Below are 13,645 nucleotides of genomic sequence, written 5' to 3'. Positions count from 1 at the left end.
CCGCCAGGGGGCGCCGCAGGCGGAGCTCCCGCCCGGGCCTCCCTCCGCGCTTGGCGGCGGGGCCGGCTCGGCGGCGCCGCATCATGTGGGCCGGCCCCTTCCATGGAGCCGGGGCTGCTGCCGAGCGCCTCCTGGGCGGACGCCGCCATGAGGCTCTGAGGGGCGGCTGCGTGCGGAGGAGCCAGCCGGTCGCGCCGCCGAGCGCCCCGAGCACGGTGCCGGCCTCGCCTCCGGGCAAGGGAACCCGGAGCTGCGGCCGCTGCTACTGCCGCCGCCGCGGGTCGGGCCGGGCGGGCGGGCGGCCCGCGGCCATGTAAAGCGGCGGCGGCCGGGGGAGTGCCGAGCCGAGCCGAGCGCAGCCCGGGGAGAGGAGCCGCCGTCGGCGGGAGGCCCCGCGGGGGGGGGGGATCATGGCGACGTCTAATCTCTTAAAGGTGAGAGCGGGGCCTGCGCGCGGGGACGGGCGGCCGGGGCCGGGCTCCGGGGCTGCCCCGCACCGGCCGGGCCTGCGGGCGGCGGCACGGGCAGGCCGCGGCGCTGCGCCCCGGGCGGAGGGGGCGGCCCGGGCCCGGCCTCGGGTGTGCGGCGCCGGGCTCGGCGCGGGGCCCGGCCGGCCGTGGCCTCCTGCTCGCGGCTCTCGCAGCCCGCGCGGGGAGCCGCGCTGCCGGACGGGGTCGGGCCTTTGTTTATTTCGGGGAACCCCGCGGTGCAGGAAAAGAGTTTTGAGTTGAACAAAGAGTTGGGGAACGCCTTCGCCGCGAGCAGGTGCCGGCGCTCGGGCTGCCGGCGCGTTCTGGCGTTTTCTTTTTTGCTAAGTGCGCTTTGCTGCGAAGGAAGAACTCCTCGAGGCCTCTGATCGGCTCTGCTGTGGGCGCAGATGTTCGCGGCTCCCTCCCGGTGTTTGGTGGCAGATGTCAGTCACCCCAAGGCGAACCAAGTTTGCACCGAAGTTGTGGCCGTGACGGGCCGTGCCCGGCACAGGGCTGCGCCTCCTGGGCCGTGCGGGGTGCGCGGGGCCCGGCCCTGTGTGGCCTCCAGGGCTGTGCCAGCGTGCCCGGAGCCGGCCTGCCCCGCACAGCTGCTCCTGGTGTGCCTTGGGACAGCCTGATTGGGGTGCGAGGCCTTCAGAAGGCTGCCAGGTTTGGTTACTTGGATCAGTTAGCAGTATAAAATGGACGTATGTGTAGAAGTATATGTGTGGCCGGTTCTGTGTGTTATACTTCGATACGGTTCTGAAGAGGTGCTACTTGCATTTCAGCTGCCAGGCCTCTGCTGGGTATATGGGTTTGCCCTGAAGCTGTTCTGAGACACTCAGTGAGAAGGAAAAAGAAATAATCGATAACCTCCGTGTCTTCCTCTTATCCAAAAAAGGTTTCACTTCTAAAAATAAGCACGCAAGCATACACACATGTTCATTTATATAAAAAATTATTGAAATTGACATGTAATTAAACGGCCAGAATGGCCAGGGTTGGAAGGGACTTCAAGGATCATGAATCTCCAACCCCCCTGCCACGTGCAGGGCCACCAACCTCCACATCCAATACTAGACCAGGCTGCCCAGGGCCCCATCCAGTCTGGCCTTGAACACCTCCAGGGATGGGGCATCCACAGCCTCTCTGGGCAGCCTCACCACTGTCGTAGTAAAGAACTTCCCCCTGACATCCAACCTAAATCTTCCCTCCCTCATTCAATTACCTTTTTTTTTTTTCCCTCCCCCTGTAACTGGTTATCTAGATATTAAAGCTGATAAGACGGAACTAAAAATCACAAATGGAAGAATTTAGGACTGCTGGAGAAAAGCTGTGGAATGCTGAGTGGAGTGCTGAGCTCCACTCAGAGCTATAGAGACAAAATGGGATTTCTTTAGGAGAGCATTGTTTTAGAGCTTGGACAAAGCTCAGGCAATTCTGCTTGTTATTGCTTTAGTCCACTGCTTTGCAGTACTTCTGAGGATCTCAGGAAAGGCCAACATGTGCTCTGACAAGACGTGGCTGTATAGCTTATAGTAGCTAGAAGAAACAGGCCTGTGAGATCTGTCAGCATTCCTCTTCAGCTGTTTTGAAAGAGTCAGTGTACAGTAAGTGCGAATAGAGTCAAAGGCCTTGCTTCTGTGAGATGGCTTTCACTGATCTGAAGCCGTTTTGTTGATGTAGTGGCATCTCTGCAGTTGGCCTTTAAATCATTAGCATTTTAAATGGACGAAAAGATACACGTGCACCGTGTGTTTCTGGAAAAATGCTACGTAGGTGTTTAGAGCACCTGGGAGTATTTTCTAAGCCATATATCTTACTAATTAGGGAGTTTTCTAAAGACAATGAACTATGACTGCTGCCTCGTGAAAGAGAAGGTCATACAGTGATTTGGCTTTGTTTATAATGACACACTAAACCAATAAGATAATTGTGACTAGATAAGGGCTTTTGTTCCCCAGCTGTGATGCTCAGTGTGCTCCCATTGCAGCGAGCTGTTGATTGCAGGGTTTTGCCGATTGACAGTGCCTTATGCTGACTGAGATTTGTGAAATGCAATTCAAAAGAAAGCACTGTCCTTTGCGTAGTAAAAACATACAAGGCTTTTTTGGCATTAAAAACAAAACAACAAAACCCTAACAGTAATCAAACCCATGTCAGGTTTAGGTGGGTCTCAGTTTCGCTAGGATAAACAGGAACTGAGAGTTTTCTGTTTTTCCCCTGTCTTCTCTCAACCTTCTGCATACTTGAGAAAATGAAGTGAAATACTCCTTTCTTATTCTAGTAATGAATCCTGGCTGAATGAATACCTGATAGCCTCTCATCACTTCCCAGGGTATCACTTCAGCTGCGCTAGTGCAGTTTTCATAATTGTGAAAGGTAAATTAATTTCTCAGGGCATGTGTTGGAGTGTCAGCTGTTGGCTTTGCGGTGACGATTTGTGATGTGAAGGCACACGGGTTTCTCTGCAGCTCCTGGAACAGAAAGCAGCTCAGCTTATCACAGTGCAAAGGAAACCTGTAGCTGTACCCACTTGAGCAGGTCTCAATGCTTCTGTAGGCCTTATTGGAGCTGCTGGAGGTGGCAGCAAATGCAGGAGTTGATGCAAGCAAGTTGAGTTGCAGTCTGAGCCTGGTGTTAGGGGGGAAGCAGCAAAGCAAGTAGCAGGTTTGCTGTAGACTTAAGTGAGAACCATGATCTACCTTTTGTTTGTTTCAGCTGTGTTTTGTGGGTCTTACTGCTTTGCCGCTTAAAGATGGAAACGTTTCTGCAGTTTTCTAGTTCTTCAACTTAAAGAAAATATTTCCAGATATGTTTAGTTTATCCTGCCTATTTCCAATTAGAGCAGCTTGTGGTGAATGCTGCGTTCCACTTAGTTGCACAGCAGAGCTTTCCCCATGGCTATCTTTCTGCTTTGTGTAGTGACTTTGCTATGATCATCTCACTGCTATTTAGAGCTGCTAGTAGCAGAGAGGAATCAGAATGGGAATTCTCCTGCTTACTGTAGGCTAGGACCTCATCTGTCTTACCTCATCGCTTTTGAATTAGCCTTAATAGTGTCTGAAAACAGCTCAGTAGTAAAAGCACAGACGTATTGAAATGTGCTGGGTGATGGAGGATGCTGCTTTTTCACAGTACTGTGCAGTGCATCTGATGGAGATTAGGACTGCCACTCTGCATGGCCTAAAATATTGAGTGTACACAGTAAAGAGCACTTGGGTGGCCAAGTGAATGTTTCAAAGTACAGAGGGCAGCAGCATGGAGACTGCTGGGACCTGCCTGGCCTGGAAGCCTCCCTCTCCTCATCCCTCGCTGGCTCCTGGTGTGTTCCACACTTATTTAGGCTCGCACTCCATACTCAGTGCCTGCTCCTGCTGTGCTTCTCTTCACCTTGCTTGCAGCTATGAAGAGGAGATTTGTGTTATGCAGTAGGACCCAAGTCAGGAGAGCTGTTGGTGGAACTGCTCTGTTTGCATTATTTGTATTATTTTACTAATTCTACGTAATATCTACCAACACAGTCTGGGAGATTTTTTTGCCTGCCATTGTAAAATGTTTCATACAAGTGTTTATTCATTGAAGAGAGGAATAGGAAGAGTAAAGCTGTAGTATATATTTCAATATAGTGGTGACATTATATACTTCTCAAGTGAAGTTGTGTTAAAATGGAGCTTTAAATCTCTGTGAGTACATTCAGTAAAGTGACTTTTAAAACACAGAGTATTTTCAAGTGGAGGTATTTTTCACAGCATTAAATTTTAAACTCCAGGAGTGGTCACTTAGCCAGAGTATGGCCATCAGTCCTCATTTGTGCTTTCAGAGAAGTGCATGGAGTAACTTCTAGTTAGAGGTGCTGTTTGCCTTGCTGCTTATCTTCACTTGGAGCTGTGGCTCAAAGCTGGGCTGGATGGGGCTGTGAGCAGCCTGGTGTAGAAGGAAGTGTCCCTGCCAGTGCAGGGCTTGGAACTCTGTGGTCCCTGAGGTCCCTTCCAACCCAAACCATTCTGTGATTCTTAGTGTGTGCTGGGAAGTTGGGGTATAAATCTCACAGATACTGCTTCATGCAGACACAGGTTTTCTTCATCCATGTTTTACAGTGAAATACTGGCAAAGGTATAGCATTCATTTTTATTCTTTTATCTTCCTTTGTGTTCAGGGCTGAACTGCAGCACAGGCTTTTTACCTCTACCAGAAAAAGTATGGGATCTGATGTTTTGCTCCAAAGGGAAACTTTGGAAGAAGCTGGTTTTACTCATTTAATAATGCCTTTTCTTGAACCTGTAACTCTACAACAGCTCGTTTGTCAAGTTTTTGAACTCATAGAGGGACTGGGAACAGAAATGTCTGCAGGAAGAGGCTAATCACTTTCTGAGGAATAGGGAAGATGAGAGAAAGCCATCAAATTCTGGGAAGTAATTGTAAAGCCAGGCCTATCTGGGGCAGCATGTGTTCTGCTCTTGGATGTTCAAAGATGAGGCACTCAAGTTGTTATTTTTTTTACAGGGGAAGATACCAATGGGCAAAACCACGTCTCTGAATTTCCCAAGCATTGTACAATATTTTCTTATGTGTTGAAAGGATTCTGAACTTGCACAGGGGCTGCTTGCTTGAGATTCTTGTTCTGTAGCCATTGCAGTGGTGAGATGGTGCTGCTCAAGTTATTGTGGTGCCTGCTGCACTTCTATCATGTAAAGCTGAGACATGGGAGCTGCAGGGGATACAGGTTCTGAACTGTGCTTGTTCTAAATACTAAACAACAAATGTATTTTTAAATTTCCACATTCACATTATTGAGAAGGAGATGGTTTCAAGAACGTGGCATGCTGCTTGTGCTTATTTGTCAGAAGAGCTGCTGGTGGAGAGCAGCGTGCTTGTCAGAATTTCAAATAGTTAGACTGTATTATGTGCTGTGTTTGAAGTGAATTGTGTCACATGTAGTATGACTAGCCAAGACAATGACCTGTTCAAAAGTAAACTCAGCAGTGGAGATAACCAGCAGTCTCCTGTCACAGCTCCCAGCCAACTCATCTTTTTAACTGCACATTTTCTTTTTAAGATGTGGAGCAGTAAGCAAATAGGTTTACAGCGTGTGCAGTGAAACTTGTTTCTCTCTTAAAGTGGTTTTGTTCTGTTTTTCCAGTAATGGCAGTCTGCCTGTGTACTGCAGTGAGTGAGGTTTTTTGGGAAGTCAGAATGAGATGGGAGCTCTTGGATTCTTTAGCTTTCCTCTTCAATGATGTAGTGAGTTTGAAAAAATCCACCTGGGATTAGATTTTTTGGCATGAATAATTCTTAATTACAGCAACTGTAATGATGGCTATCTAATTGCCTGAGGGCAGTTAAGCCATAGGAAGGGGCCTGTGATACAGCAGCTGCCACGTTCCTCTGCTTCCCTCCTCTCTGTGCTGTTCGTGCCAGATGCCCAGTAGAGAAGAAGGTACGTGGCAGCACCCACAGGTACTTCTGGTTCCTCGCTGCTGCTTTGGTTGCAGTCATTTATTCCAGCCAGGTTTGCAGCTGTGTCTCGTGGCTGTTGTTGTGTATCTTGGCTGCAGCGGTGCGGCTGAGTGGCACTCACGTTGTCCATGTATAACTGCACTCACAGGTGAAGGACATTTTCCAGAACGTGTTGTGTTGTAACTGGTGTGGTGCGTTAAGGAAGAAGTTGGTTAGCTGCTTCTGCTGCTTTTGGAAATAATACTTACTGCAAAAAGCTTTGTTCAGCTATGGGGTTGTTGCTCAAATGCCAGGTTGTCTGAGATAGCTCAACAAGAAGGTATTTTTGTGCTAACCATAGAAACTGCAGTTCTTAAAGGTAATTCCTAATAGTAATTTATTTTACTAACAGTACCCTACTTTCTTCCTTTTAGAATAAAGGTTCGCTTCAATTTGAAGACAAATGGGATTTCATGCGCCCTATCGTTCTGAAACTTCTGCGTCAGGAGTCTGTCACGAAGCAGCAATGGTTTGATCTGTTCTCGTAAGTACTTCTTCAGCATCCTGCAGTCCTTCACTGCAGTAGGGATATTTGTGGTTCTGCTGATAGAGAAGTCAGACTGTGCAGATGACATGGGAGCAGACAGGACAGAAGTGCTAGCTTACACATTATTAGGTGTGCCTACTTCAGAATAAATGTACAGAAGTACTGTTTTATTAAGATTAAGATCTTTGCAGATAAGGTGGAAGAAGAACAGCAGAAATTTGCCTTCTGCCAACTGTAGTAAATAAGCTTTCCACCTGTCCACAAAGCTTTTGTTAGAGAGACACTGTTGTTTGCTGCTTGGGCAGTAAGTTCTTGAGGGCAGTTCATTATTCCAGTTTAAATGCTTTTCTTCTGAAGTAACTTAAAAATGCTACTGAAGTAAAAGGATAGTGCAGATAAACTGGTATAATTTGAATAATTGAATAGCACATATAACATTTTTCAGACATTGTTTGCATCATTGTACTTTCTAAAAATCTAAGGGAAGCGGATTGCTCTCTCGAAATAAAAACATCATTGCGTTTTCCTCCTTCCAAAAATCCTGAATTTACTTCCTATTACTGATTTTTTTTTTTTCTTAAAATACATCATATCACCTTTGTCAACATAGTAAGGAAGTGAGTTACAACCTACGTATCAAAAGTTTATTTAAAATTATCTTTGTCTCAACATGGAGTTGTTTTTCCTCAAATACTTCAGTTGCTTTGTGCTGCACTTTCTTCCTCTGCTTTTTAAAATCACTTGCTAAATTTTGTTTAATTTGAAATGACTTGTCTTCCAGACTGCTTCTTTATTGCTCTTTTCAGTAAGAACAGTGCAGTGATTCTTCTTAGAGCCATCTTACTGCACCTGTCATGCTTTTCTGCCAACCAAACAGAAAGGTAGTTTATCATGTAATGAGTTTTAATATCTCATGATGTCACAGCCATAGTAGTTGCCAGAAACATGGCGTAGTTAAGTTACAAATTCAGTTCTGAGTCATTGCTTTCATTTTCTTTAATAATTAGGTCAGTAATTCGACATAAGTATTGAAATTTTTCCTTTATTATTTTGCTGGTTTGCTGAATTGTTGGATCATACTTAAGTGCCTTTATGGCAAAATTAAGTATATTGAAGGAAAGGAGCCTGCTCTTCTAGGTTTCTGTTTTTGGACAGTGATTTTGTTAAGCTTTTTAAGAAAAGTATGGAACATGTGTCTTCTACCTGACCTTTGTGTATAATCTTCCAGCACTGCTTTTTACTTTGGTTATGAACTGGTGTTATTCTAAGTTTATTAACACTTTTTTTGTCTGTGAAATCTATGTAAGTCCCACAGGTTAGCTAGACCTTTGTAAATTCTTGGCCAGCACTCTTGTTCTGTGTAAAAGGAGCTTTTCATCGTGCATATTTTGTCTTTTTAGTTAAACTAATAAAGTTGCTTTTGTATTGGAATAGCTGTGTTGAGTTAATAGGAACAAAGCCATCCTGTAAATTATGTAGTTACTTACCTGCAAAGGCTTGGCCTTATTGTTGAAAGGAGGAAGAAAATACAGAAGGAGGTAATGAGTTTAAAAAAGCTTGGTAGGCCACATCAGATATGATGATATAGTTGAGGAGTGTAACTTGCCTTTTTTAGTCTTTAATATAAAATGAAATAGAAGTTACGCTTGCTGAACTGTCAGCTAGGAAAAACAGGAATGTGTGTGAATGTTGATTGAAACTGATAAGTAGCATTTTGCTTTGTGATGCTACTTGGTAGCTTTTCTGCAGTTGAGCTGCACTTTAATGTGCTTCCACTGTCATGAAATGTTTGTGATCTTATTAAACTAGTTAAATCTTGAAATTACCTGATCTCAAATCTCTCAAAAGCAAGGTTGGTTTCCTTTGCAGTGAAAGGATGTTGTAGTGCCTGCATTGAGGAACTTTGAGTGAACGCTGCATCTTAGAGTATTGTAGAATGACTGCAGGCTGAGATGCAGTGCTTCTGTTGGCATGTAATTTCCGTCTTTGTCAAAGAAAAGCTTTAAAAAGTTGTCCTTAATGCAGTGGGGTTATTGGATAGGCGGTGAAAGCAGAATTGACTTCTACGTGTTCGTTAAACCTCCTTCTTCAGCACAGTCCTTTCTGAGTCAGGTAGCTGTTACCTCTTCCTGAACTTTCTTAAAGCTTCAATTCCTTCTCCAAACACATTTTTCTGTTTGTGTGGTGCAGTCTGACCACTTATATTTTTTAAGTATAAACAAAATGCATATCTTTTTTTCTTCTTATATGTGCTAAAATTATGACTGCTTCTGCCTCATGCATCAGAGGATTAAGGTTTGAGTGGTTGTTACTAAAAGGTGGATAAATTGTTTTCTAGAGACGTGCATGCAGTTTGCCTGTGGGATGATAAAGGTCCAGCAAAAATCCATCAGGCTCTGAAAGAAGACATCCTTGATTTTATTAAGCAAGCACAAGCAGTAAGTTCTTAGTATTTCATTACTTCTATTCGTATTAGAAAAAATAACCAAACAGTTCTGACTTTCTTTGGATCTAAACACATTTCTTTTTTGTCTGAAATGCTGTGATATTCCAGAGATTGTAATTACTGCATGAACTTCTATTGAAAAACAGAAGACAGCCTTGAGCGTTTGCTGTGGCTCATTGTTTCATTGTAGGCAATGTTTTTTTTAAAGCACTATTTTTGTTTGTCCAGCAGTACTTATGGAATCTTCTTCCACTTGAATATTTCTTGAGGCAAAATTTACTATAAGAAATTACTGCCTGGAAAATACTTTTTGTCTGGCTTCAGTGGTGTGCTGACGTATTCATCAATGGCTTTAAATACGTCCAATGTATGGCATATTAGAAACATCTGTTGGCTCAGCAAGATTTGCTGTCTAGTTTTATGGACTCCCCACAAATAGTTGAAGTCATCAGTAGATTCAAGGGAAGCTTCTGTTTTTAAAACGAGTAGCAAAAGATGCTGCAAGGTTTTTTTTTTTAATTTTATAATTACTTCTTTAATAAATTACATTATAAAGGTTTGGGAAGAAGAAAAATGTCTTTAAAATCTTTCTTTAGTGAAGAGATTTACACCGCTGCAGCTTTGTTTAAAGGAAAGCAATTACTTATGCTTGAAGCCTTATATACATATTGATTTATTTTATTTCAGTCCCTTCAGCTTGCTAGCACACATGCATAAATGCTGTGCTGAGCTGGGCCTTCAGTATGGTCTGTGTGAGCTGTTGTTTGAGGCATCGCTTTAGGCCTTACGATAGGCATTGTACAGTGCTCCCAGGCATTACTGAAATACACAAGTTAACTAACTGTCTGGGCCTAATGAGAGGCTTGTAAATGCATTAAATTAAACTTTACTGCTCTGTGTGATATAACGCAATTCTTACAGGTTGGTGCCCTTTTGTAGGTGTAGTTGTGCTAATACAGGCCAATAGGTCCAAAGATTTTAAGCTTTTTGGCTTGCAAATGGCTTAACAAAAAGTGATTCAGTTGGAAACATACTGACAACTTCATTGCTGTTACCTTTTACTATTTAGAGAAGGTCCCTGTGCCATAGGTTGATAACCACTGCTCTAAACTAATTGGCACTTACATATGTAGACATTCTGCTCTAAGTGTTTATTTTGTATTTTCAGTGTAAGCAAAGTCAGTGTACCTTTGTTTGTCTGTTTATGAATTACCTCCTCTTCTTTCCCCTCCTCCAGAGAGTGCTGAGTCATCAAGATGATACAGCTTTACTAAAAGCATACATAGTGGAGTGGCGCAAGTTCTTCACGCAGTGTGATATTTTGCCCAAGCCATTTTGTCAGTTAGAGATCACTTTAATGGGCAAACAGGGCAGCAACAAGAAATCTAATGTAGAAGACAGTATTGTCCGAAAGGTAAGTGATAGGTGTTCAAGAGTTGTGCTGCACGCTCTGTTCTGCCTTGGATAAGGCTAGGAAAGGTACTCTGTAGCTGAAGATGAAATTGCACCAAGGATGCTATACGATGGATCGCTTCGCTTCAGTGTGAGGGTCAAAACAAGTGTGAAACTTTTATTTTCATCTCTGTGGCAACTTAACTCTTGTTTTGCTTTGGCTGTTGATGGTTTTGTTCAAGTGATTAAAACAGCTTACTAGGGTTTTTAAAGTTTTCGTTTCATTGATTTATTATTTTTTAATGTAATAAATTTGTTTTCTTTTTTATTTAAATCCCAGTGGAGGGGCAATTGTAAACTCACCCCTATTCTTTACATACTTGCATATGTTATATATTATACTCACCTCCATTTACACAAGTGAGTAGTTTCTACTCCTAGTTTATTTCCCTAGGGCAGGATCTTAACTGGGGCACATATCTGTCTTTTATAGATGAACACTGTCATCTCAAGTTAAATACAGCTGTTGATCTCAAAGTTTCCCATATTTCCTACAGGCTGTCAGTCACGTCAATAAACGTTTTGTACAGGCAAAATCTTATTTCATACATTGTTTCATGTTGAAGAGGTCAGGGAATGTGGTGATGAGTCGAGGTGTATTGGCTTGAAAGTAAAAGAGGGGAGATTTAGATTTCATATTGGGAAGCACAGGCTTCCTAGAGAGCTGTAGATGCCCCGTCCCTGGAGGTGTTGGAGGCCAGGTGGGTGGGTCTTTTGGCAGCTTGGTCTGGTGGAAGGTGTCCTTGCCCATGGCAGGAACTAGGTAGTGTTTTTGGTCGGCTCCAACACAAACCATTCTCTGGCTCTAAATCAGAATGGTAAGGAATGTGTAGGGGTTTTGAGTGCAGAGCTCTTAGTGTTCTGAGTCCCATAAATAAATGTCCTTGAAATTGCTTTTATCTTTTGCTACCAGAAAAACAAAGCATATCAGTTGTAGAGTGGTAAGTTCTTCAGTTTAATGTCATTTGTTATCTTTTTGTATCACAGAAAGTATAGATAGTGAAATACAGTTTCATTAACAGTCTTTCTTTTGGTATTGAAGATCATTTTAACTTTCCTGATATGGACAGGAAGAATAAATGAGCTCAAATGGGCTACCTAGGATGACTTTTTTTTCCCAACCACCTGTTATGACATGTAATCTGCTGTACTTTTAGAAGGAGAAGAAGCAGGAACAGCAACAGAGAGAGATCACCACCTCAGGTTACCTTTATTGTTTTCATTGTTTGTTAGAAAAAGCATGTGATCTCAGTAGAGACTCCAAGATGTAGCAGACTTGAACTCTGCTGTGTGGCAGGAGACTAAGAAATGAAAGAAAAGGCAAGGTGGGGCGGGGAAAATAATAAGAAAATACTGGTGACTACCAGTTCAGATATTGTTCAGGACTGAAACTGATGTCTGTCTCTCACATGCAGTTCAGTTAGGGCCATCTCATGATAGAGTCATCAAAAACCAGTCTCCAAAATATCTTATTTCATACTTACTGCTGAAAGCAATTACTTGGCATCGTTTCCCATAAGTTTCTACAAAACATCTTTGAAAACTTTTCCCATTCTTGGAAAGTTTTTTATGTACTCACACGAAGTGATCTGCATATTTTGCTTCAAATATCTACATTAGATTATTTTTTATCCACAGTGTCTAAAAACAGCTTGAGCATGACAAAGCTGTGCCTTTGACGTTGGTTGACATTCTTTCTGTTTTCTTCTCCATTTGTTACTCATTTCAGTTCTTGTAAACCCATTCTGTAATCATACAGTGCAACTGTAACATGCATGTTAATGATGTTAAGATAATGAAAAAGTAATTGAGGAAGCATAATCAAAAAAAGCTTTGTTTGTAGAACATTGCAATGTTTTAAGCAATACAGACAGAAAACTGAACTGCAAGTTTAGCTGAAATTGAGAAAATACTCTCTGAAAAGGATACTTGGCTTTTATCATGTGCTTGCTGTGTTAAAATCTGAAAGGTACAAAGCAGGAATGGAGGCCCACGTAATCTTACCATTCACGTTGCCTTATAACAGTATCAAGTCTTCCTAATCACATTTTTTGTAAGCTTGTTCACAACTGTGAGGCAAAGTTTAAATCTGTGTATTTCACAGTTCAGTCCTCCTTTCCACTGTCAGTGCAGACTGATCATTGGTGTGCTTAAAGAGCATTCAGAGTAGTTATTGCCATGTTTGAAGATACATGATGAATATGCTTTGCTTGCATGTAGAACTTTCATGCCGGGGAAATTCAATCCAAAAACATCTTTTTTTTCTTTTTTTTTTCTTTATGTAAGTGCCATGTTGAGTTGTAGTTGTTGTGGAGACTGAGCCTGCCAAATGCTCAGCTGTGTTTGACTCAAAGGTACCCCTATGGTTGCAACTCCTGACACGTCCCGGTGCTGGGAATGTTACTTGGCTGATTGTTGAAAACTGTAAAATACAGAAATAACACAGAACGATTGAATACTATTGAAGTAATACAGGAAAAATACAGAATGTTATAATATCTGAATCAAGTGATCAGTGTGTCCCCTAGCTGTCTAGTTTTATAAAGTAAGCTTAGCATATAAGCTGAATATTACCTCTGTAACATGGAAGAGCAAGTTCTGTGGATGTTATATAACCTGAAAACTGCATTCTGATTTGCTTTATTTCTGTTTCTGATATCTTGTTTTTTTTGTACAAACTTAGATCTGCAGGCACCTTTGTGACAGGATTTTTTTTTCTTCCTAACATGCAGCTCATGCTAGATACATGGAATGAATCCATATTTTCAAACATAAAAAATAGACTTCAGGACAGTGCAATGAAGCTAGTTCATGCTGAAAGACTAGGAGAAGCTTTTGACTCTCAGCTTGTTATTGGAGTTCGAGAATCATATGGTATGTCTTGCACAGACTGATCTCTTTTGCCTCCTTACTAAAGTAAATGAATTTTCATTGTAGAAGTTGACAGATGTGGTGGTAAGGTTGGAATGATTGTCTCAGCATTTTGTTTGGATTTTGTCAGTATTGATATGAGATACCAATTAAATTATGTTCAAAGTATCTTCAACTTCTAAGTGATTTTGCTATGTATCATTTTCTGTAAAATCAGTATTTTTAAGGAGCAAACTGCTTGATGTTTCAAGGTTGCAGAAATAACCTTACACCTGTGCAACTTTCCATACTGTTTCTGATTCTTCAGGCAGTTTGAAGAAGCACTGGGCTGGCTGCATCTAAGACTGCCACTCTTTTTTCTTCTTTGCAAAACAAAACCTCTGTGCCATTTCAGCATTACCTGCCTTTTCTTCAAAGCCT

The 13,645-nt window shown here is 42.5% G+C and overlaps 1 protein-coding gene across 2 annotated transcripts in view; it reads left to right on the top strand.

The window, feature by feature from the left end:
- Window positions 1-59: 59 nt before the first annotated feature.
- The window catches only part of CUL5 (cullin 5), a 31,959-nt gene continuing 18,373 nt past the window's right edge, over window positions 60-13,645 (top strand). Inside the window, exons 1-5 of one of the 2 annotated variants that reach the window (XM_031606169.2) lie at window positions 60-434; window positions 6,344-6,453; window positions 8,795-8,894; window positions 10,140-10,316; window positions 13,087-13,228. In XM_031606169.2, the coding sequence (XP_031462029.1) occupies window positions 411-434; window positions 6,344-6,453; window positions 8,795-8,894; window positions 10,140-10,316; window positions 13,087-13,228 (553 nt within the window). In that variant the 5' untranslated portion in view covers window positions 60-410. Of the gene's footprint in view, window positions 435-694; window positions 1,140-6,343; window positions 6,454-8,794; window positions 8,895-10,139; window positions 10,317-13,086; window positions 13,229-13,645 lie in introns of those variants that run through there. The other variant, XM_090133892.1, reaches the window with a different exon arrangement.

The sequence above is a fragment of the Phasianus colchicus genome, chromosome 1 (genome assembly GCF_987193195.1).
Source record: "Phasianus colchicus chromosome 1, bPhaCol1.hap1.1, whole genome shotgun sequence".
In the NCBI taxonomy this organism is placed as follows: domain Eukaryota; kingdom Metazoa; phylum Chordata; class Aves; order Galliformes; family Phasianidae; genus Phasianus; species Phasianus colchicus.
This window is presented reverse-complemented; position numbering and strand designations above follow the sequence as displayed.